Source organism: Mesoplodon mirus (assembly GCF_964341445.2).
Source record: "Mesoplodon mirus genome assembly, chromosome: 17".
Lineage (NCBI taxonomy): Eukaryota > Metazoa > Chordata > Mammalia > Artiodactyla > Ziphiidae > Mesoplodon > Mesoplodon mirus.
The window spans coordinates 69,214,286-69,240,265 of record NC_138993.1 but is presented as its reverse complement, the minus strand read 5'-3'; the positions used below and the strand labels follow the sequence as shown (position 1 = coordinate 69,240,265).

At 37.2% G+C, this 25,980-nt stretch overlaps 1 protein-coding gene across 2 annotated transcripts in view; it reads right to left on the bottom strand.

Moving 5' to 3' along the window:
- Positions 1 to 25,980, bottom strand: part of ITGBL1 (integrin subunit beta like 1) — a 217,228-nt gene that overhangs the window by 89,593 nt on the left and 101,655 nt on the right. For both annotated transcript variants that reach the window (XM_082602463.1, XM_082602464.1), the window contains exons 4-7: positions 25,800 to 25,922; positions 21,553 to 21,693; positions 18,816 to 18,956; positions 8,539 to 8,685 (exon numbers count right to left, since the gene is read on the bottom strand). In XM_082602463.1, coding sequence (XP_082458589.1) covers positions 8,539 to 8,685; positions 18,816 to 18,956; positions 21,553 to 21,693; positions 25,800 to 25,922 — 552 coding nt within the window. The remainder of the gene's footprint in view (positions 1 to 8,538; positions 8,686 to 18,815; positions 18,957 to 21,552; positions 21,694 to 25,799; positions 25,923 to 25,980) is intronic.

Sequence of the window (25,980 nt, the reverse complement as noted above, 5' to 3'; positions counted from 1 at the left end):
AAACTCCTTCTGTAAAGTGCCAGATTGTAAACATTTTAGGCCCCGTGTACCATACACCTCTGTGGCAACTCTGCCATGATAGCAAAAAAGCAGCCATATGTAAACAAATGAGCATAGCTGTGTTCCAATAGAATTTTACTTACAAAAACAAAATGTGGGCCTCCTGGTCCTAGTTTCCTGATCCCCAGCTTAGCATAGAGATATTTGGTAAGGTGATCAATAAATATTAGATTTATTCAATTCGATGAGCAACATCACTAATGAAAATATGATGCATAAGATGTCAGTGTGCTCTAGTATGATCATACATTGTACATACTAATTTTTATTGAATATAATATTTGCACATATATTCATCATGCAAATATAACACAATGACCAGCCTTATAAATTTTTAATGGCATCGTAGGTATCCAAGAAAGGAATCATAGAGTTCTGATCATCTACATGACCCTAACGCCTAGACAAAATAATGACCTTCTGCCTCACTGATTTTCTGTTAGAAAGAAAGTCTGTAGACTGTGTAGTTCTGCGAAGATTACAGCTGATAGCAGAAGAGATTGTTTTTTCCCACTAAAAATAGCTGGTTTGCTTATTTATATTGAATAAAATCAATTAAATAACCACTAGAGCCCCACATTACATCCTTCACTGTGTGCTTAATGTTTTAATAGAAATAAATATATAATTAAAGCAACAAAATTGTCATAGTTGTCACAGGTTTCATTTTAAGGTCCCTTAAAGAAATCGGGGTTGAATTCATGTCCAATATTCTATTTTCATTTCAAATAGATTTTGACAATATTCATTGCAGCCTTTCCTAGGAAGGTTTCTCAGCCAAAAAATTTCACCAGTTTTCAATTTACCACATAAAAATTATGCAAAATGTAATAAAAATTGTCCTTTTATTTGGATCGCTTCCTATCTTTGACACAAAGTGTTCTGTTGCCATAGATAAAGCATTTAGGCAAGATCGCTGACTGGAACACGAAAAAAAATATTCACTCTGTCTTGGGAGTGATACAGTTTTCTGGACTATGGATTAGAAAATACTCAGGTTATCCAAAAAAACACTACGTTTATTATTTTCCATTGAATTATTTTCTACCGTCTTTTTAAAAGATAGACAAAATTATTAAATTCAGCTTTTGAATTTCCTTTGTGCTCTGCTGAATATAAAAATAGCAAGAGGAAAGGCAAGATGAAAAAAGAAGGCAAAATAAGGAACAGAGGTAATTATTTACCCACTGGAAAGGGGAGTGCCTACATAACCGTCTTGCATGAGATCTTTTCTTGGCTTGTTTCCATTATTTTTAGCAGTTTCCTTCAATGTACACAAATTATGCCTTTAGCAAATGCTGCTTCTTCATATGACTGAGAAGTTAAATACTGGATTGAATTAGGACCATCCAGAAAAACACCAGTTCTGGGCACCTGCACCTTTGGCTTCCTCATGAAGGTAGAAAATGCCCCACCAACACACAGAAGTCCCAACACATCATGAGGACATAAAGGATGCTAGAGGCCCCATATTTAGTTCTCCCACTTGATCCCACTCTTTTTGTCTCTGTACTATCTTCAATAAAGTCATAAGAAAGAGTATTTACATTCCTGAGGTTCTGTGAAGTGTGGATTGCATATACAGTTTAAAGACATTCTAATAAGTATTTTCTGAGTACAAAGGAAGCAAATAACAAACAGGCTTTTCTCTTCCTAGATACCATCTTTCTATTGTGGGTTATTCCATGATAATAGAGCACATAACAGCCATAACAGAGAGCACTGTAAGTTTAAGATGTGCTCAGAGATCCATAGAAGACTCCCTGGGATCCACAGACTGATTTCTCATCATTTAATGTCTATATGTCTATATGACAAAATACAGCCTTTTGCTTCTGACATTATTTCCCAGTTCACTGATGTTATCCCCATTCTGTGCATCACTGAAAGCAGGATGATTCTTTCTGGATAAGGAAGAGTAAAGCAGTTAATTTTACAGGGTCATTTCTTCATCTTCTTTGGATGTGATCCTTAACAACTACGTTTGAAAGGTCATAATTCAGTGTATGACTATCCCAGGGTTCTCAAGCTCTGATAGATGGAGTGGATCAATCAATCTGAATGCCTAGAAGAGAGGACATCTGAATCCCACTCTCCTTCTCAAAGGACCACTGGAAGAACACACTGGGTTCCCTTGCCTCTTGAAAACTCTACACATTTCCCACTTCAGTTAACTTACAGTAAGATATCTAATTAAGCCACTAGGGATTTTAAAAATATAATCAAAATCACACTAGGTGGTGTTGTACTTAAGCTAAAATGTTTGGAGGTCTATCCTCTTAAATTTTTCAGGGGACTTCCCTGGTGGCACAGTGGTTAAGAATCTGCCTGCCAATGCAGCGGACACGGGTTTGAGCCCTGGTCTGGGAAGATCTCACATGCCGCAGAGCAACTGAGCCCCGTGAGCCACAACTACTGAGCCTGTGTTCTAGAGTCTGCAAGCCACAACTACTGAGCCTCCATGCCACAACTACTGAAGCCCATGCGCCTACAGCCTGTGCCCCACAACAAGAGAAGCCACTGCAATGAGAAGCCCGCACACCGCAATGAAGAGTAGCCCCCGCTCGCTGCAACTAGAGAAAGCCCATGCGCAGCAACGAAGACTCAACACAGCCAAAAATTTTTTTATTTAATTAATTTTAAAAATGTTTTCCAGGGCTTCCCTGGTGGCGCAGTGGTTGAGAGCCCGCCTGCCGATGCAGGGGACACGGGTTCGTGCCCCGGTCTGGGAGGATCCCGCGTGCCGCGGAGCGGCTGGGCCCGTGAGCCGTGGCCACTGGGCCTGCACGTCTGGAGCCTGTGCTCCGCAACGGGAGATGTCACGACAGTGAGAGGCCCACATACCACAAAAAAAAAAAGTTTTCCAGTCCACAAAACCACACAGAAAAAGTTTAAATTGTTAACTATAGGCACTCTGTGGTATAGCAGATCTCTAGACCTTATTCATTGTGTATAATTGCCACTTATACCCATTGAATAACAACTTCCCCATTTCCTCCTTTCCCCATCCCTGGCCACCACCACTCTATTTTCTGCTTCTATAGGTTTGACTATTTTAGATCTCTCTTGTGTTAAGCATTCTTACACACAAATACACACACACACATACGTACACACAAAAGCAAAGGGATACAAGGACATTTTTGGAGGTAATGGATATGCTTATCACCCTAATTGTGGTGATGGCATCACAGGTGTATACACATGTCCAAATTCATCAAATTGTATACATTAAATATGTACAGTTTTTGTATATCAATTATACCTCAATAAAGCTGATAAAAAAATTTTTTTAAATTAAAAGACTCTCCTCCCAAAAAATTTTTTAAAAAATTTTAGAGGACTTCCAATTTTAAAAAAAAAGTTATGTTCCAAATAATAATTGTATCTCTGTATACATGAATAAGAAAAATGATTTAGTTTGCCAAAAAATCACGTAGAGTCAAAAACACGTAGGTTAAAAAAATACATGCATCATAGAAAACTTCTCTGATTAATAAAAGCAAAAGAACTTAAAGGTGTGCTTTGCCACTAAAAAGGAGAGATAAATTACGGCTTAAATTGAAAAATCTCCAGATGGTGAGAATTTGGCATGCTATCATTCTTTGAAAGTACGTTCCTAGGTGACGAATTGAACCAACTTGCTTAATTAATTAATTAAAGCATACTAATTGATAAAAATGAGGACACGGTTCCTATTTTCTGGAAGCTACAATATTAAATAATTAGCTTCAATTTGTCATTCTTCTTCCACTCCACACCTCCCCTTGTGGAGGTGTATGGGTATGTGTGTTGAAGGACCAAAACATATGCAATACCTCTTAGAACATGTCTGATGAAAGAAAACCAAAGGGCACAGAGGAAAGACAACAAAAACACATGGGAGTGCAATACCAAACAAAAAGATGACCTAGACATAAGGACAAATGATGATCAAAGAAGGCAAATACTGCAAACACAAACTTCTGAAGATTAATGCCCGCAGATAAATCATTTGTTTTGATGATTACAGAAGTCAGTGAAAGGAGTTTGATAAAGTAAAAGTTTACAACACGAAGAGCAAAATACACCAAGTAAAGCGAACTAATTATTTAAAATTGTCACTGTTGGTGGGCAAAGGGAGCCCCTCTTCCACTCCTGGTAGGAGGGTATACTGGAACAATTTTTCTAGATGCTATAAATTGTTTGGGCAATGTTTTTATTAAAAAGTTTTAATATATTTTTATTCATTTAGATCTATGCAATCCACGTCTAAGAATTAATACTTAGGATTTATGCAAATATTCCACTTCAAGAATGTAAATTATAACATTTATAACTTGAAGAAAATAAGAGACAATTTAGATGTCTAATAAAAGAGGGTTGATTAAATTCTTTTGCTACAACCGTATTATGGAATACTATGCAGCCATATCAATAATTTTGCAGAAGAATATTTATAACAAGAAAATATATTCATGATAAGTTGTTCAGAAAATTCACATGTTAAAAGAACACGTTAACAAATTGTGGCATGTTAGTAAATTACCTAAGATGACAGCTCTGGCATCAGAGGGCCTGTATTAAAAGTTTTTATTAAAAGTTGCACATCTGGCACCTACTGTGTAAGATGGTAAACTGTTCAAATTTCTAATTTTTTCTTTTTACAAAAGAATTATATTTCTTCATATCTCATTGTGTTTGGGGAATATTAAAAAAGATAATGCATTCAGTGCTCTTAGCATTTAACTTGTCGAGTAAGTGTACATAAATGCTGTTGATAGAATTGTATAAAAACATCATTTATAAAATATATAGATATTTATGTTGATTTAGATATTGATACTGATATGATATACATATATAGTTATAAACCTCAACGTTTTTATGCTTATCTCTTTGGATTGAGTGTGATTTTTGTTGCATTTGCTTGTTTGTTTGCTTTGCTTTACCTGTGTTCCCTAATTGTGTATGCAGAAGAGAGTATGAGTCAGGAGTTCTGAAGCCATAACAAACAACCCCAATATCTCAGCTGCTTAAAACAACAAAGGTTTATTTCTCACTCGTGTGACAGAACCTTGGTGGGTCAGCAGAGGTTTCTTCTGATCATCCTCATTCAGAGACCCAGGCTAATGGATCTGCCACCATCTCAAACTTCAAATCCCCCTGCCAGGGAAAAAGAGAGAATGGCAAATCTCTCACTGCCTCAACTTCTGCTCCGAAGTGACACATTTTGCTCACATTTTCTGGCCAAAGCTAGACACATACTCAGGAGAACCTCAATAATAATAAAAATGCATTTTTAATCAAGAAGAGTTTAAAACTAATGTGTAGATTATCATAAGCCATTTAAAATGTTTGAGCAGAACACTGATAGGAGAATTGAGAAAGCTGTGCCCACCTTCCACCCCAGGAGCAGGATGAATCACTGTACATCAATATTGTCTTTATGAAGGTCATCTAACTAAATGAAGGAACAGAAATCACGGAATCACAGGAATTCATAGAGAATTTAAAAGATCCTCTAAATTATTCCCCAACCTTTAAGACATAATGATCACACTTAGTCATCAGCAGCACAAGGAAGTAATCTAATTTAATTCTACTGGGAGAATTGTTTTTTTCCCTTGGCCCCAGCTAGCGAGCTGCTGAGGCTCTCTGGCTGGAGAACCAATGAGCCTTGTGATTGCTTTCCTCACTCACGTAACCACAGCTGCAGTTGTCATTCATAAATTGCAAAACTAATCCTTTGAAAGTTTTCATATTGGCCATTTGCTTTAAGACCTCCAGTGCCCAGGAGTTTGCAGATGTAGCCCTATGAAAAAGGAAGTCTCTAACCACTGGTCCGAGCATTGGACTGCCTGTCATAAATCCCTGGTCTTCATTCTCAAAATTCTTATATTTTGTTACAGTTCCCTGGAAAATCACTTCACTCATCAATACTTCCATTTCCCTGAAACTAGAGAAGCTTATATTTATCTGTAAAGTGCTTCAAAAGGCTTGAATGAATTACAAAAAAGTAAAAAATACAATTCTATACATATCAACACCTTTTTAATAAAATAAACTTTAAATATAAGCTATTGCTTAAAAATGGTAGCTAAATAACTTAATGAATCTCTAGAAAGGTAGGAGACAAATATGTTTGTCAGAGTTTATTAAACATTGATATATAAAGTCCACAGATAATTCTCTTGCACTAGCATTATATAAAAAAATTTCAAGATAAATGAGAAACCACTGGCAAATATATGCATACACATATATGTGTGTGTATATATATATATCTACTTAAAGTCATTATTTATGTTTGAGATATGTTTTATATGCTTTTAAAATTTTTCCATTGTATAATTTATTTGTATTTATTTTTTTAAACAAATGTATTTATTTATTTATTTTTGGTTGCATTGGGTGTTTGTTGCTGCGCGCTGGCTTTCTGTAGTTGCAGTGGGGACTACTCTTCGTTGCAGTGCCTGGGCTTCTCATTGCAGTGGCTTCTCTTGTTGCGGAACGCAGCCCCTAGGCACGTGGGCTTCAGTAGTTGCAGCACGTGGGCTCTGTAGCTGTGGCTCGTGGGCTCTGGAGTGCAGGCTCAGTAGTTGTGGGCTTAGTTGCTCTGCAGCATGTGGGATCTTCCTGGACCAGGGCTTGAATCCGTGTCCCCTGCATTGGCAGGTGGATTCTTAACCACTGTGCCACCAGGGAAGTCCTATAATTTGTTATTTTTAGCAATAAATAATACCAGTAGTCCGAGGAATACTGATTTTTAGTCTTTGTTATTTTAAGAGCATAATAGGTTTACTCAAGCACTATAATCACAATATTTTATTAACGCTGGTAGAACATTGCTTCCAGTCTGGGAGTATTAATGAAAGATGGGGCAATTCAGAAATGCTTCTGAAATTAAAAATTCCTTCTACCCATATCCTATCCTCCTCCTTATAATCATTAAGGATGAATATCAGAGTATGAGAAAATACTATGTTACAAATAATCTTGGAGACTTTGGGAGTTTTCTGCCTCCCCCCAAAAAAACTATAAGTAATGAAAAAGACATATGATAACAAATAATGGTGAGGATGTGGAGAAATTGGAAACTTCATACACTTCTGGAGGGAATGTAAAATGGTGTAGTCACTTTAAAGGTAGTTTTGTGGTACCTCAAAAAGTTAAACATAGAGTTACAATATGACCCAGCAATTCCCCTCATGGGTAGATATCCAAGAGAAATCAAAAGCACAAGTCCACACAAAAACTTGAACATAAATATGCACAGAACATTATTTACGATGGCCAAAAAGTAGAAACAACCCAAATGTTCATTAACAAATGAATGGATGGACGAATGTGGTATATCCATACAAATGAATATTACTCAGCCATAAAGTGAATGAAGTACTGACATGTTACAACATTGAAAACATTAAGCTAAGTGAAAAAAAAACAGGAGCAAAAAGAACACATATTTCATATTTATATGTGAAATATCCAGATTAGGCAAATCCACAGAGACAGGAAGTAGATTAATGGTTTCTAGGGGCTGAGTGGAGAGGATAGTGGGGAGTGCCCAGGAAGGGTACAGAGTTTCTTTCTGTGAAGAAAATGTTTAGGAATGAGGCAGTGGTGATGGTTGGGTAATCCTGTGAATATACTAAAAAAAACCCACTAAGTTGTATACTTTGAAAGAGTGAATTTTATGACATTTGAATTATATCTCAATTAAAAAGTTCACTTTTCAAAAAAAAATTACCCTGCAACATAAAATTCAATTTCTGATCTAACATTCAGATAAAGGAAATCTTTCTCCTTTTCCTCTTTCATGAATAAAATTTGTAATAACTTCAATTACCAGTACCTCTGAAAGCAAATTTCACATTAACTTTGCCATTTTCATGTGAGAGGTGAAATTGTATTTCTTATTTTGATAAATCAAAAAGAATGAAACCAGCTTTCCCCTAGATGAATTCTTCCTTCTCCTCCAATTTGTACTGATCTGATACCAAGAGCACACCTGAGGCTACATGCCGTCTAAGACAAGAAAAGCTTATTCCAAGCTATCTGTCTATACAATACTTTTTCAAAAGCCAACAGTACAACTCAATAGGATGTTATTAAGTTTCAGAAATGTCAGTGGACAATTAGATGATCTTATTGAGAAAGCTCTGAGCAAATATCCAAACTGTTTTTTTCTTTTTTAATGTAGCATTGAACCGAATAGAAATTGAACAGACCTCAGAGCTAAAGTAGACTGATGGGTGTGTGTGTGTGTGTGTGTGTGTGTGTGTGTGTGTGTGTGTGTGACAGAGAGGGAGAAAGAATGAGATTATATTTCTCCATGTACTTTCACTCATGGATATTGCAGTCATTATTAGTTCTGAAAAGACTAATCTTTCCTCATTCAGGAATCTCAGCTACCTTTTAAATAAGATACATGTGAACTGAATTCATTTGACTCACAGGAGGCGATGGGTCACAAGGCCTGAGACCCTCACTTACCCCTTCCAGAGCAAGGCAGAGCAGAGCTTCCCTGGCATTTCTTGAGGCTCTCCTCAGCTGACAGCGGGCAGGAACGTGGGTGCTCACACTTTTTCCCATACCAGCCTACTTTGCAGTCACATCTTCCACAGTTACACTGCCCATGACCTTCACAATGGGAGTAATAATATATATTTGTTATTGTATTTATGAGCCATACATATATATATATATGCACATGTATATGAGAAAAATATACCAAAGCCAGAATTAACTTTCATTTCAACAGTGAATGTCACAAATGAGTCACGATCTCAATTAAGCACAATATAAAACATTAAGGCAAAAGCTCATTTTTCTCAATGTTCTTAAATACCTGATCTAGGTATATTGACTGATCATGGGGAAAGAAAAGCAACAACTCCAGATCAGATAAACAGGTTCATAGGGCTATCAACTTGAATCTTTCAAAATCCAACTGCATGAGACTGAATTAGTCTGCTGGGGCCTAAAAGGAGGATTTGATGAATTGGGCAATTAATTCACGTGGAGGTGAGCCATAGGAAATGGAAAACAATGTGTTTTTGAAACAGGGTCTTAGTTTCTAGAGTCCCTCACACTTTATTTTCAATATCTTTTTACTGCATACTACAAGCTTAGCCTATCGACCCTTAGCTTAAAACCAGTAACCTGTGTGGAGTTCACAACCTTTGAAGACTAATTTCCTATACACAAAAGAGGTCAGGAAAGATATTAAATTTACATGGGCACAGAGCCTGTAAAGAACTGTGACAAGTACTGATATGGTATAGCATAAGATAGACCAGGTTATCAATCAAATAAGTAGGTTCAAATCCTGACCCTGTTCCCTACAGAGTAGGGCTGGTCAAATGACAACCTCGCTGAGGTTTAGTTCTTCATTTTAAATCGGATTATCTATCCACATTTATCAGGAAGTACATAACATATCTTAAAATGCTACATAAAAGTGAGAAATTTTTATTTTTATTCACTTGAGCCCTCATATACAACCAAGTAGGAATAGAAAGGAAAGGAAAGCAAGATAATTTAGCTGAGCTTTTCCTAACTCCTAATAACCATTCAGATACTCATTATTACAGATGCAATGTAAAGTAGATTTCTATAATTTCTCCAAAAATGTATGAAGAATTTTAAAGGAAGTGGAATTCCACTTTCTTTAAGTAAATCAAATATAATGCTAATGAATAACAATCGTTGCTATTTTGTATTTGGCATCTGACATTGATATATATCACACAATATGGAAACTGGTATGGACCAGTCTTCAGGGAAGGCTGGTCTGTTTTATCAGTATTCCATGAGGTCTGTGGTCAGATGTCCATCTTTTGAGTTTGAAGTATTGGACAATCCACCTATCAGGAAGCTTTTCACTATCTATAAACCTGGTTCTTCATGGAACAAATCATAAAATCATAGGTCAAAGTAGGATGAGCTATTAAGGATCACAGAGTCCACATCTCTCATTTAACACTAAATTCAATTCAATGCACATTTATTGAGCACCTACTATGTAACAAAGTCTATACAACAAATTGCTGTTAATACTAATACTTTGCCTTAGAGCTCAACATTCTAAAGGAAAAAAATTTTTGATTGCTAATAAATACATATTATGTGACTATGATCATTTGGACCTTCAAATATAAGAATTTTTATTACAGTAGTTTGACTTACTAGCAATTATATCTCAGAGATTGTTGGGTTCCATGGCTTCTTGCCATTTATCCTGGCTTAAGAAGTTCCTACCCATCTTCCCAATCCTCGTGTGTTGGGTTGGCCAAAAAGTTCATTTGGGTTTTCCCTTAACATCTTACAGAAAAACCCAAATGAACTTTTTGGCCAACCCAATAATTTAGAGCAAAATTTGCAAACAGAGCTATGTTGCAAATGCATAGATAAATAACAGTTTTTAAAACAAAATCTTTAACATTTAAAGTACAATCAATTCTGCTGTTTTATGGGAGCCAGTGGCTTTGAAATTCTTGGAGACAAGAGGTTTCATTTCAAGGGCAGTTAGATCTGCCATGAGGATGCTGGACAAAGTACAAAACATGCTGCCATTTGTGGAAGACAAGTTGACACTTCAACAATAAAACTGAAAAACAGAGTTAGGTTGAAAGGGGAAAAAAGCTTTACTCTTGAAACTTTAAAATAGCTGTGAAAGTTAGAACAAAACATCCAGTAGGTGAGGATGCCAGGAAATCTGTAACTACCCAAGAGGATGCCACCTGCTGCTGCAGGTGCCTGGAATTCACAGGCAGTGAAGGTCCTGATCCCTTGGCACGTGGAATAAAGTAGGAACCTGTGAGGAGGGAGACGGGGACTGAAGGGAGAACGTTCTCAAGTTCTGTAGTTGATTTAAGAGCAGCCATTACCTTCTATCTGAGGTTCATTCACATGTCAACATTAAAAAAAAATGTGGTGGCATAAAACAAATCCGTGAAGATGGTCAGAAGCTATCAATAGAGATTTTTAGAATTAAAATCTGGTCCGGTTAATATCAAAAGAAGTCAGATTAATTGTGGGTGCTTCAACAAATTTTGCAAAATGTACAGATGCACTAGCTAGAAGAAATCTCTGCAAGTCTTTCCCCTTTCTGCCCTCATATTCACTCTGTTTTCTTTTTGTTCTATTTTCCTCATTCAGTCTTTAAGCTCTGTGCTTTTCCCCGCTAATGTTATGCAGCTTCACTTTTCTATCCCTTTGCTATTTCTGTGCACTACTACAAACCCCAGGGGTAAATGTGGCCTGTAAGGTCTTCACCTCTACTCTCTGTGCATTTAATGCAGCATCACAAACATTCTCAAGGATTACTCCTATAAGTGTCCGCATCACCTCCAGGCATCACCAACTCCAAATAAAGTTGGGAAGACGATATAAAGTGTGTCCTCACTTTTACCATGTGTGTGATGATCCCTAAGCTTCCGTGCCTCTGCCTCAGCCTTGTACCCCAGCCCCTGCTTCATTTGATCAAAAGACACTCTCCAAAACAGCTGCAGGGGCTTCCCTGGTGGCGCAGTGGTTGAGAGTCCGCCTGCCGATGCAGGGGACGCGGGTTCGTGCCCCGGTCTGGGAGGATCCCATATGCCGCGGAGCGGCTGGGCCCGTGAGCCATGGCCGCTGAGCCTGCGCGTCCGGAGCCTGTGCTCCGCAACGGGAGAGGCCACAACAGTGAGAGGCCCGCGTACCGCAAAAAAAACAAAAAAAAACCCAAAAACAGCTGCAGTCAATTGTGTACACACTGAAAAGAACTGATGAGATCATGTCATTGCTGTGTTTGGCTTAGGATAAAAGATTTGGCCTTTAAATAGGAAAGTATCAAAGTGGGAGAACATCGCCTAGTTCAGGACGGCCACTGCCCCTCCTCAAATCATCCACTAATGCGTCTTCTACACTTTGCCATTAGAAACCAACATCCACTGAACAAGTTCAAGCTGAGGAAAGAAGGGTTATGACAATATGGATGACTTAAATTAAACTATCCATAATGAAATTCCTGAGAGTCAGTGAATATATGGCAACCAGGTTAAATGATGAAATAGTGGCAAACAGAGTGTTTTTGAAGGTTTCATTGTTTTGGGAAAGTAGGAATACCTAAATCAAATGCCCCAATGAAGATCACAGAAGAAGCAAATGTAAAAGTAACAGAGAAAAGGTTTAAATAACTAGTCTAGCACGATGAAAAATAGTATCGACAGTGGTACTGCCTAATCTAAATGTTGATCAGAGATTAATTTGACAAGTTAAAACATAAACATAACTTTACTTTCACAGTAACAAAAATTAAATATGTTCTACATCTTTTAATAACTCAAAGTCACACGTTGTCAAAAATATGTTATGGATCCCACTTTAAATGAAACTGTACTTTTTCTGTAAAATCCTTCATGGTATTTTATCAGTGGAGTTAGGAAAATCAGTTAGAAATGCAATGTATTGATACCAGATTCTGAAGCAGGTATTTAGCCTTTCAGAAAAGGCAGGAAATCAAAAATTGAAACTGCAATTTCTTTTCTGAGGTCACAAGTTTCTCGATTCCAGCATAAAAGTTATGCCAAAGAGAGAGAGAGAAGGAAACATTTTATAGCGATAAAATGAAGATGAAAATGCTTGGTTTTGATTTATAAAGTAGAGTTTAGAAATGATAAAATCTATTTAGCATGAAAATTCTTTAGACTGCCATAACATACTATATCAAGGTCTTTCCTAAACAAGTAGGGTAAAAAGGCATAAGTGAAGAAATTAGGAGGCCTGTGTCTTCTATCTAAATGTGTCACTAAGCTGGATGGACCTAGAGTCTGTCATACAGAGTGAAGTAAGTCAGAAAGAGAAAAATAAATACCGTATGCTAACACATATATATGGAATCTAAAAAAAAATGTTATGAAGAACCTAGGGGCAGGACAGGAATAAAGATGCAGACGTAGAGAATGGACTTGAGGACATGAGGAGGGGGAAGGGTAAGCTGGGACGAAGTGAGAGAGTGGCATGGACATATATATACTACCAAATGTAAAATAGATAGCTAGTGGGAAGCAGCCGCATAGCACAGGGAGATCAGCTCGGTGCTTTGTGACCACCTAGAGGAGTAGGATAGGGAGGGTGGGAGGGAGGGAGACGCAAGAGGGAAGAGATATGGGAACATAAGTATATGTATAGCTGATTCACTTTGTTATAAAGCAGAAACTAACACATCATTGTAAAGCAATTATACGCCAATAAAGATGTTAAAAATTAAATAAATAAATAAATAAATGTGTCACTAGTTCATCTTTCTGGCCTTCATCTCACTTTATCTTGAAAATGAGAGAACTAGAAGAAGTGAATTTTACCACACTGATCTGAAATGTCATGCTTCAATGCTAGTTTTTCAAATCTAGGTGAGTATATATACACATATATTTGGCCTGCAGGAGTTAATTTCATTGATTCTAACAAGGATTCCTTTAAACTCTGTAGGCAGAGGATCGACAAAATGAAGGTACAGAATGTTATTGTTTATCCCTGACAGCAAATATGCAGAACATACATTAGAGAATTGCTTTCAAAAGACCTATGAGCATTGTTTGAAAACACACACACACACACACACATCCATGACAACGAAAGAACAACATGGTGTCTAGTTTGGGTATGTAAATGGGATCACAGCCTGAACTGCATCACAAGGGCAGGGATTTGGCAGCAAGAGACACATCAAGTGGCATCACGGCCATGCTGAGCTTTAAAGGCTCTCAGGACATTATAGGCGAGCGTGCTGACACCAAAACTTATTTTTTTCTTTGTAATCATTGAGCTCTTTTGTGTTAAGCTATCTAGCCTCAGAAACATCAATCCAGGACAAATGTAGTTCTATCCATTCCAGAACACTATTCTTCCACAGAGGATATTTCTTGCCTGAAAAATGATCAAAAAATGCTCATGAACTGGAATCTGATATTTACAAGTAGCTTCCTACAAAGTAATATGAAGACCATCAAGAGAAAAAAGTTGGGGGGGATAAGTTAGATCTAACTAGTACTTGATTTTTTTTAAAAATCCATTTGATATATTATTTTCCCTTTCAAGACAATGCAAACTGGATATACATAATCATTTCCTTCAGTTTCTTTCCTTAATGCTTTGGTAATCCACAAAGACAAATTTCCCCACATAATATGGTTCTATCAAATGATTCCACTTCCCAAACCAAGGGAATTCTAAGCCAGGACTAACTTTGTATTTTCATCATTTTGATAGGCAGGAACAAGCTGAAAAGGTGCAAAGTCACACTGCAGCATATTTTTCCTATTAAGGGATTTAGGGAAATAGACCAGAGTGATAAACAGCCATCAGGAATAAAGAAGTTATTTCCTAATCAGAAAGTCAATTCAGGGGAGCAGCTCATAGAATTGAAGTAACAGAGCAGTTGGTACACTTCAGGATGGCTGGTCATGCCCCTGTCATTTTAGTCACACTCAAAATTTGTCAATAGTATCATCTTTGAGCCGTGTGTGTGTGTTTTTGTGGGTATATGAGTCATGTTTGTGTGTGGATGAATTCATGTGTCAGTGAACAACATTTAGGAGTGAAAGAAAGAATGAATACAACTGATTTATTTGGAAGCAGGGAACATGTTTCAAAATTTGTATCACATCCCCTATAGCCATGATGCCTTAGGCACAAAATATTTACATTTAAGTGCATTTTTGAATAGATGAATGGATACAGTGGGAATGAATGAATAAAATGAGAAGGTCAATTAAACAAGATAACTATAATCCAATGGGAGATTTCCCTTGGACTTAAATAAGCTCAACACTCTCAGGAGGGCAAGAATGGGAGCTAAAAATAAAGCTACATTTCATCTGAGCCTTATTACACTCCAGCCCGGCATAAATCACTAGACAATATCCATGTACTTGGGGTACTTCCGTCTTATATCACTAAGGTATTAACACATTCAGTAATCAATTGCATGGCCCCCTTCCTGTGGTGCAACTTCGACAGGCAATTAGGAAAACTGCAAAAACTAATAATTCACTAAGCATCATATATGGAATTCTACAGATATAGTGGGAATGAAGAAATACTCCAGAGACTGATGCCTGCCCCAGATCAGAATGATGTTCAGAGAAGCTTAGTTTTATAAGAATTTTGAGCATCCAGAGGACAGCTCTTCCTTACCAAAATAAAGTAAAATTGAAGAATTTTATTTGCATCACTCGGAGATTAAATTACATGAGTACTTAGGCTCATGTAATGTGTTTTCAGATGACACTTAAGGGGAGTGTGAACTTTGTCAAGTTGCTTAATTTCTTTGAACATTTCCTCTTCTGTTAAAATGTGGATGAGAAAAAAAAATGTGGATAATCACATCTCCTTCTCTGAGTTAGGGCGAACATAAAATGGAATAAGGTGTGTGAACGAACTTGATGGGTGTCTAACAGAGCAAGATCTCTGTCAATGTGTTTCTTCTTTCCTAAATTTCTCATTTTAAGTCTGGGAGACAGGCTGTGGAGAACTATCCACATTTAATTCACTTCAACAAATAAATAAAATAATCATAATCACAGCCTGATGTTTCATTGCTCAAATCACAGCCTATTACCCCATCACCTCTTCCCACCCCTATCTGTCTACACCCAGGGCATAGAGACCACGTACAAATTCTCTCCTAAACTCTTCCCATGAGAAACTCTACCAACCACACAACCATAACTGCCTGATCACTTAACTTTCTCTATAATCTTCTAGCATAGGGAAGAATGGAAAATGTGAGAAAGAAGAAAAGAGGGAGCAGGAAGGAGGGATGGATTAGATGAAATGGAAAATTTCAGATTCCAAGGAGACCTCCTCAATGGCTTCCACCTGCCCCACCTATGTAGTAACTCTAAGCCTAAATAACGTGCATCAGGAATTGTGAGCTTATAAAAGGATCCAAGTGTCAGCCTAAGTGTCAATGCCCATCTTCACCCTATGGCCCTACTCCTCACGGTGAGATGGACTAGCTCACGTGACCCTGAATTATCACTATGATGTAGTCATTTTGAATTTTCCAACCCCACTCCAAAATCAGGATCATGGGTTTAACGAGAAAGAGTGTTCCTTATGTTTAAAAAAAAAAGCATCCTATCAGAAAATCACAAAGTTATGATTTTTATATGTAATCTGATTATCTCTTCATTTTCCTATTTTAATTTATGTGAATTCATGTTTTATCATACAGTCTTAAAATTGACAACCTTAAATGGTGTTCCCTGAGCCCCGGTAGAGTTTTTTCCTGACAACTCAGTGTTTATGACTCTAAATTCTCATGTTCAGTCCTGATCCTTCAGAGTCGCATATTCAACAGGCTGAAAAAAATGATCGGCTTTGGTTTGCCATTGGTCCTCTATGCCTGATATGTCTAGAAACGAATTTGACAATGTTCTTCTATATTCTCCATTTCAGTAAATGGCACCAACATTTACCCAGACAACCAGACTAGAAACCTGGTGACTATAGCACTCCACTGCCTAAAACCATCGCTAGCATTGCCTTTAGAACAGAGTCTAGTTCAGCAGCAAGGTAAAAAGTCCTTCAGTCCTTATTGCTAGCTTTACCCTTTGTTACTTGTACATTCTGGTAATAACCAAATTGATTCTAGGCCCCTGCACAGATCTTATGCCTCTTTCCCCTCTTCCTGGGATGCCCATCCCATCCCTCTTGACCCATAAGCCTACCCTTTAGGGCAGAACTGCACAGTGATCCAAAAGCATCGTGCGATGCATATCATACATCACCACCTCTGTGAAGAGCCTCACCCTCCTAATTAAAATGTCAAACAAGCCCAGGCCCCGAGATTCTCAACCCCCTTCTCTGCTCACTTTAGTCTATAGCACAATGGCCATGAAAATATATAGCACTGACCTACTATACATTTTGTTTGTTTTTTGTCTCTCCAGGCCCACAAGGATGTAAACTCCCCAAGGAGAGGAATTTTATCTGTTGTGTTCATTGTTATGTCCCCAGTATAAGTAAACATATGCATGAATATGCCAATCTCCCACACGATAGTATATTGAAATGTATGTTTATGTGGCAGTTTTCTTTGCTAAACAGTAAATTTCTTAAGGTCAGAGCCTAGGCTTTTTTATATTTTAATCCCCTAATATTTCACACAGTGCCTATAGCATAATTAGCACTCAATAAATGTTATATTAAATTGAAGTTTAAGTTTAAACAAAGATTCATTCAGTAAAGAAAGAACCTTCAGATTTCTTCAGATTCAGAGACCTTGTTAACATTCTGATTTTAGCTGTTAGTGGTGGAGCCTGCAGCAGGTTATGGAATTCCCTGAACCTCAGTTTCCCCAATTGTAAAATGAGAATAAATATGTTCCCTATGTCATAGTCTTTTATGAAGAATAAATGCAAATCTGGGAAGTGCTTTACACATTGTCTGGCATACAGAAGTCACTGAGTAGCTGTTAGCTGTTTTATTCCCATGGTGTTGATAATGAGGATAATAAAGAACACTCACCCAGAATGAATAACAGAAAAGCCTGGAAAGGGCATAGTCTTTGGTCCTTGTCTCTGGCATTGGACGGACCCCATTCCTGGGGTGGGACAGTAAAGACAGTGCCACCAACAACTGCACAGAGCCCTTGGATGGAACCACAAATGAAAGCTGCTGCCTTGTGAAGTGTCTTTTTGAGAATGTGGTCCCCATGAGCTACATGGTAGACTTCAGTTTCTTTGGGTGTGTCCTGCCAAAGGACAAAATGTTTAGGAAATGTTTTAGGAAATTCTCCCGAGCACAAGGGGTCATCAGAAGAGGGAAATTCTTCTGCAGTGGGAAGCTTTAGCAGCAGGCTCTCCTCAGCCAGGACAGAGAAGTCTTTGCAGTTGCATAATCATAAATAGGGCAGCTCTTTTATTTCCCTTTGCTGGCAAACTTTCTGTAGACAAGCAGCGTTTCCTCTCTATATCCTTGTACCAACCAAGCAGTCAAACATAAAGACGTGTATATGCCCATGTCTCTGTCTTCTCGATTGTCCAATATAACCAGACTGAAAATGAGTAACTCTATTTTTGCTAAATGACACTTTTTCAGATAAATCTGACTGCCTGTTTTTTTCCCCCTTTGCTCTATTAGAAATTCTGGTAGGATTTTTTTTTTTCCTTTGCATTTAGATTACAAACTCCATAATGTCAAGGATCATGTTTGTCTCCTTCACTGCTGGTACCAGTGGCCCAGAGGCCACTGGCAAATAGTATCGAGAGCCTGGAAAATAGTATCTGTTCCATAAAAATTCATGGAATAGAATTTCTGAAACCACTAATTGATATTCAATTGTAGGCTGCACTGCAGAACAATTCTAGTATATAAATCATACCAAAGAAGCAATGTATTAAACTACCTATGAGAACTATATTGCCCTAAGTCTTGTACTATATTGATATGGCTGCCATAATGGTACCTCTCCTGTTCATGGTCAGGTCTGCTAGCTTTGTATTCTCATGGTTGAGTATTCAATACTTGGAGGTAATAGTTCTTCTTGGTGAGGAATTAGACTAATTTTCAGAGAGTGGGTGCATTTTCATCTCAAATCTTTGCCCAATGTGTGATTCCTCTAACAGTTTTTCACGTTGCTTTTAGGAGTCCTATGGATACCGAATTCTTTAGAAGGCACATTCCATTCTTTTATGGTTTCTGTGAGAAGCTGAGTAAATCTTGAAAATGGGGAAATGACTATTTTATTATTTAAAAACAGGAGTTAGGTGAGCACTTACCAGAACAGAAGTCATCAGAATATCTGTCATAGACAGCCTTGCAGTCCCTTTCATCACACTCACAGGTGTCCCCATGAATATCCCCCCAGTCTCCAGTCGGGTCAACATCATGGCAAGAACATTCACCACACACACAAATCCCTAGAGGGTAAAAATAATTTTAAATGGGTCTAGTGAAGAAAAATCATGAGAGAAAGCATCTTACACATTGCTCTTTTTTTTTTCTGTTGTTACTTTATATTTGGAAAATACACGTATTCAGGAAAAATATTCTATAGAGGAAAACACCATCTAAAGTTAACAGTAGAGATTCTTTAATAAACAAAAGTTATTATCGATGTCCATACTTATGTGCGATCGCAGGATGTGAAATGAGCACCGTGCTGGTTTGACTCGAAGATAATACCAACACAATTAACGTAAGATGTAATCCTTGCCCTCAAGAAGCTTACAATTTATTTGACCAAAAAAAAACGCTAATGAAAAACAAACAAGCACCTCAAGTACTAACGTTTTGTAAACTAGGACATAAATACTGTAAGAGTTTGGGGAAGGGGAAATCAGTGTGGGCTGAAGTAATTAAGGTAGATGGCTTGGATAAGCATAGAGAATGGGAAATGTTCTAGGAGGACTGAAGGTAGAACAACTCAAGGAAAGTCAAGAAAGCAAGAATGAGCAAAGGAGGGTGGGAATGGACGTGGGGATCCTAAGTAGACCTGACTCATTGGAGCAGAAGGTGCATATTAGGAAGACTAAGAAGTAAGGTTGGCTGGATCAGATGAGCTCAGGTTATAGAGGACATTGGTGTAGGTGGAGAGATATAACTTTGGTCGTTTGGAAATTTGTATAGGAGAAATGCTTAGTTGTAAATCATATTAACTTTGTGTGAATTTTAATAATCATCTTTAGCGTAACCAGTTAATCACTGTGAAAAAAAACAAAAAACAAGGTTAAATCCCTTTCTTACCTCTTAGATCAAAGTAAATTCTAGCTAGATTAAAGATTTAAGGATATAAAATACAACCATAAAGTATGAAATAAATTCATTTTTATTCAAAAGCCTCAAAGCAAATTATTTAAAGGAAAAAAGAAAAAGCTTTAACGACATAAAAATCTAAAATTTTGGTTGGGGGCAAGACACCAAAAACAAACTAAAAGATAAAAACAGCTGAAACAAGTGGTCATATGTATGTAAAAGACAAAGCTACTTTCACAAACATATAAACAATTCTTATGAATTCATATCTAAAGACAAATATGCCTACAGCAAAATAGACAAAGGCAAAGAACACCAACTGGCAATTCTGTGGAGAGAAGTTATGATGATAGATAAACATAAAAATGTTTACCACTCAAGCTACCATGATGAAGGGGTGAGGGACTTTTAAACAATAGTGAGTTAGAAATTATTTCAGACATACGGTTGACAGAAATAAAAAAGACTGTTAGGATCAAGAGTTGGTGAGGGTATGGAGTACAAAATGTCCAACTTTCTGGGTGGCAATTTCACAACATATACTTTTTAAATGTGTGTTACATATAACAGCACACTTCAATTAACATATCTAAAGGAAAGGAAAAGTACACAAAAGTACACGTACAGGGATATTAAATATGATGGTATTCATGTTATTGAAAAACCACTAGTTACCTAAATGTTCATCAATGGGGAATTCATGCAGTCATGGTCCATGCAGAGCTTATATATTAAAGGAAAATATAGGTGAATTAGTATGATACATAATCAGATCTACTCTGCAAAAATTAAAGAGAGGACTTTTCTTTATAATTTTGGTCCAAGGTCAGGCCTTTTGCTTTCCTTTCTCTCTATGTACAGAAACCTGGCGCATTTCACTCTTCTATGACAGCCTGTAAAAAGATAAATTCGGTTGTGTGCCCAGGATTTCATGTAAGCATTACCTATTAAAGTGTATCATTCATTTAGAGAAATGAAAAAAAAAATAAGTTTCCAGCTTTCTAGATTTTTACTACTGTATAGAAGGAAATTGACCACTCACTGATATCTTCAAGTAGTCAGAAGAGTCCAACATGGCTCTTTATCTACCAGTACAGCTGACAAAGGGAAAAAGAACAAGCATTTGCAAGGATTTTCCTAAAAGTGTTTAAAACTATTTGACTTGATATCAAACGCTTAGTTAACTCGCGTTAAATTATATGTTAGCAATACTAATATATTTTTTAAATTCCTGCTTAAAGTCACTCTCAATTCCACATGGCTATATTTTGTTCAATATCACATTTTTATTATTGCATGTAAAAGTTAAATGACTCCATATCAATTCTGTATGGCAACACAAGCCTTCAATTTACTCATAATTAAGACGAGAGTTTTTTTTGGAATGCTCTCCGGATAATTAGATGCTCATGCTGTAGATAGTTCTGTTAGTCAAGAGACATTCAACAGAAGTATCTACAAGAATTGCCTTTTCCCTGTACTATGCCATTTCTGGATGGCTGCCAAAGAAATTACAGTCCCTCTGTTAACTATCTGCTCAGTGAAGCTGAAAGTATGACAGCAACTTTCTTATCTTTCTGCTTCCTGCCCAATAAAAAATAAGAAAGAGAGCTTGTTGGTATAGGAAATGTTGATTTACATCAAAGTCAAACACTATAAAAGATGACTTCCACATGGAAGGAAATATAGAGAAACGCTGGGTTAATAATTAAGAGGTTTGTTTTTTTCCCAATTACATAGTAACGAGTACGAAAGACACACCTCTGTTACTGCAGACTCTGCCATCTGGAGATGTGCATCTTCGCTTGCTCTCCCAGGGGGTGATGTCACATTGGAATTCGCATTTATCTCCATGCCAACCAGCCTGGCAGTAACAGTTTCCACAGTAACACTTTCCGTGGCCTTTACCCAAAATGAATTTTATACGGTGAGGAAAAAAGCAACTTTTAAAAGCAGAATTAACTTTCTACCTCTTGGTGGTCATTTTTGCTTTTGGAAATAATCCACCTGCTCCACAGCCCTTGCTTAAAATAATCAAATTATATAGTTTGCCCCTAAAACATCATAAATGTGCCTATACCTACATAATTACACACATAAAGCAAGTCAAGGTGTCCTCTAACTTGTCCTAGCCAAGTGGCTGATTAAAATGACAGAATTTTAAAGAAATGGCATGAAAGACTGTGCAAGTCTATTCTGTTCCGATCTCAGATGTGTACATCAAACTCAAATGTATATAAGCATTCACTCTAAGGGCCTTTCTTGATATTTGAAATCAACCATTGAGAAAGCAATGGTGCATACTTCCCTGGATGCACATTATTAATGACCATTTCTTAAACCAGAGAAAATACTTCATCTATTCATTCAACTGTGTCCTGCAAGCTGTTGTGTCTTACCACATGGAAAAGAGTTTTCAGCTAAATCATGTTTAGTAGTCATTTAAACTACTAATTACAAAGAAAATACCATGAACCCTTGGTCTTACAATCAAATTCCCCTCCTATCTGTCAAGAGGATACAAATGCTAGGTAAGGAAAGCCCATCATTTTGTGTCCAGATGCCTCCACACAATTTCAGCTGCCTCCATGCTGTAAACTGTTACTCTGCTTGTTTGTACTTATGTCCAAACAATCTGTAATGAACAGTCACATCATCACTTCCTGCACCCATGTCCAGCAATCCTACAAATTCCCAAAAGATGACAATACCTTTTATCCCAAATCACTTTTTATATCCTCCCTTTTTGTAGTTATGCCACCCAACCATGAATGTATGCTCTTGTTCTTGCAAATCTGATGAAAACCAGGGCCATTTTGGTTTTTAGTCTATTCTTTGTGGTTTACAGGAATTTATGGTTTATCAGAGTCTATGGCTAAAGCCTTTGCTCTTGCCTCTCTCTTCTCCAACAGTCATCATCCCAGAGGGCCATGGGAAACCAATTGTGAGGCTATTTTTCTTTCTAAACACTATGGCATATCTGGCCAATGGCATGAGTGTCAGTAGGGCCTGAGACACTCACATATGAAGGGAGAAATACAGTAGAATATTCTGGTCTCATGACATTCTTGTCTCTCGGATGAAACTTCCTGCCAGCAGGCATACGTGAGAGAGACAGAGAGAGCGAGAGATGAAGAGAACGTGCTATAGCGAGATAGAGAAAAAGAGACAGGGACCCAAGCATACCATGCCATGTTTTCTGTCTAAATGAGCTGTAATTGGGGTATCCACAGAAAACCTCTTTTTAAGCTAATAGACAATGATCATTTCTACAGCAAATTTTAATTTGTTCACTTAAGCAAACATAAAGGCTATCAGATGATTCCATCAATAATAAAATATAAAAGCTATACTTTTTTTTAGAAACTTCAAAATATCTCTATATGTATACACACACACACAAAAATCACATTCCAGTATTACATCACAAGCCTTAGGAACTTGAGGATTACACTGGAAGAAAGCAAGATAACTTTTCTAGGAGTCAGGTTTTTCTTTAAAACTTCAAAAAGTAGAATTTCCGCTATAATCTCAGAAATCTTCAGAAATTTATTCTTCTGTCATTGTAGGAAATTTATTTAAGATGCTATCTATGTAAGGCTTACCATGAGATTAACAAATGATCATAAATCTTCATTCTTCAAACCCAAATTCTTTGTACATTTATAAAATTCAGCATTGAATTGGGGTTTTACTAAAAAATCATTGAGGTAGAGGCGAGTAGGATTACTAGGATAAATCATGTAAGGCTATACTGTATGCAGATATAGGTGGAAAATTAAGCAGATATATTCATAGCTCAAATGAAAATACTGTAATAAGACATATCTGAATAATTGACATAAAATATAAGCCTCAGGACAATACACACTCCAGACAAGAAGCATCATTCTCTGCTTTGTGCAAACTAATGGTGTAAGAAAATCTGCTTTTGAATTGCTCCATTATTGGGCTGTAGGATCACCTCTCAACAGACTGGTTTTACGTGAATGACACATGGAAAAATCTAGAATCCCAGTCAAGGTCATCCCCAGAGGCTGTTTACTGGAGTGCTAGTATCTGTGGTCAGAGACTTTGCACCATGAAATTGCTTTAGCCTCAAACCAACGGAAATAATGAGTGGAAAGCTTGAGAGTTAAACACTTCCTGTTGTTTCCAGTTCAATGTTTATATTTACACATGCAAATAGACTTTGCTTTGGTGGTGTGCATCAGAAAACACTGGCTTCACACATGTTCCCTTCCTCTTTTTTGATCTGTAATAATTGGAAATAAGATATCAGGACACACACAGAATATCTGTGGGTAGATTTATCTATTTTTTCTAATTATTTTGGAATGAGCCCTTCAGCAGAATTGTCTGAGCAGCATCCAGCTTAGGTCACTGGCTTGAAAAATGAAGGTTCGTGTTTGTTGGTTTTATCTTGGTTGGTTGTACAGCAAGGAAACCAGAGAGAAAAAACCAAGCTGACCTAAACTAAGAGCATCTGGAGGACCACAGGAATTGAAGCCACAATGTGTTTCTGTAAACAAAAGGACAGCTTAGTGACACTGCATGGCCCTCCGGCTCCCCCTCGCCCCATTTGCTCCTGATCCTTCAAGGGAAAATACTCCTCTGATCACCCATCTGGTATGCACGATAGGATTCCATGCACGGAGTCTTTTCAGATTTCAACGAAAGAAGCAATTACTGATGGATAGAGAGATGAGGCCAGAGGTAACCAGGTTAAAACGCTTAATAACAGCGGAGAAGAATTTACCTAAACTGAAGGGATTCTCACTGCTGTTTACTTTCCTCTCCTGTGCCAGCACGACTGAAACTCTCTCTGGGCACAAGCTTGCAGATAGGTAAGCAGAAGAGAAGGGCACTGCGGGTGGTGAGAAAGGCTTTTCTCACGGAGCTCCAAACTCCAGGGCAATTCTCTATGGTGAGAGGTCAACAGCACAGTCTTTGGCATCAGACAGACAGGAGTCTAAATTCCATTCAACCCTGGTAAGTCATTCCAAATGCTGGTAAGTTACCCAATGAAGGTGAAGTACTTATTGCAGTGCTTGACATTAGCAAGCATGCAATAACTGGTACAACAGAAAAATGGACTGAGGTAATGGTGGTCTGTAGAAACAATCATGAAAAAAGTTATCTAAGTGTGCGGTGGCGAGGGATAGATTCTAGGCTAATAATCCTATTGGCCTTCAATGTCCCCAATAGGACATGAGACTATTTAACGTTTTATGGTTCCGAACAGGAAAGACAATGCAATTAAAACATGCAATGGAGAGATTGGGATAAAAGAGGCAGAATAAAAGCAGTTAAGGTGAGCAGAGAAGATAGAGTCCAGCTAGGACCACTACAGAACCATGCAGTTGGCCTGTCGCCATATTGATCTGGCTCTCCTTGGGAAACAATCTGATTTTGCATTTAAAAAGTACTAGTCTGCTCTAAACATCATATGATATCATTTATATGTGGAATCTAAAAAAATTATACAAATGAATTTATTTGAAAAACAGAAATAGATACACAGATATAGAAAACAAACATGTTTTACCACAGGGGATGGGATAAATTAGGAACACACCACTGTATAAACAGATAAACAACAAGGACCTACTGTATAGCACAGGGAACTATATTTAATATCTTGTAATAACTATAATGGAAAAGAATCTGAAAAAGAATATACATATATATGTGTGTATACATATACACACACACATATATATATCTGAATCACTTTGCTGTACACCTGAAACTAACACAACATTGTAAATTAACTATACTTCAATAAATAATGGTTAAAGAATAAAATCTATAAACAATTTTTAAGATGTACTAGTTTGCTCTGAATGCCTTAGTCTAACTTTCCCTATACGAAGTGTATTCCAAATAAACATAGGTTCAACTTAAATGAGTAAACTTAGCACAGAAATTCATAGAAATAAAAGTGCAATGAAATAGGTGAAAAAATCAAGTACTTTTATTAATTTCTGCCAAGTTAATATACATACCTCCACATATTTCTTCTGTTTCATCATCTATGCATTCTCTATCATCACACTCACAAAATTTACCATAAACGAGTCCATTTCCATCTGAATTATCACACTTACACCTGCCACAGTGACATGTACCTAAATCATTAAAACAGAGCAAAAATTATTGTTAAATGCATATAAATTATAATTAATG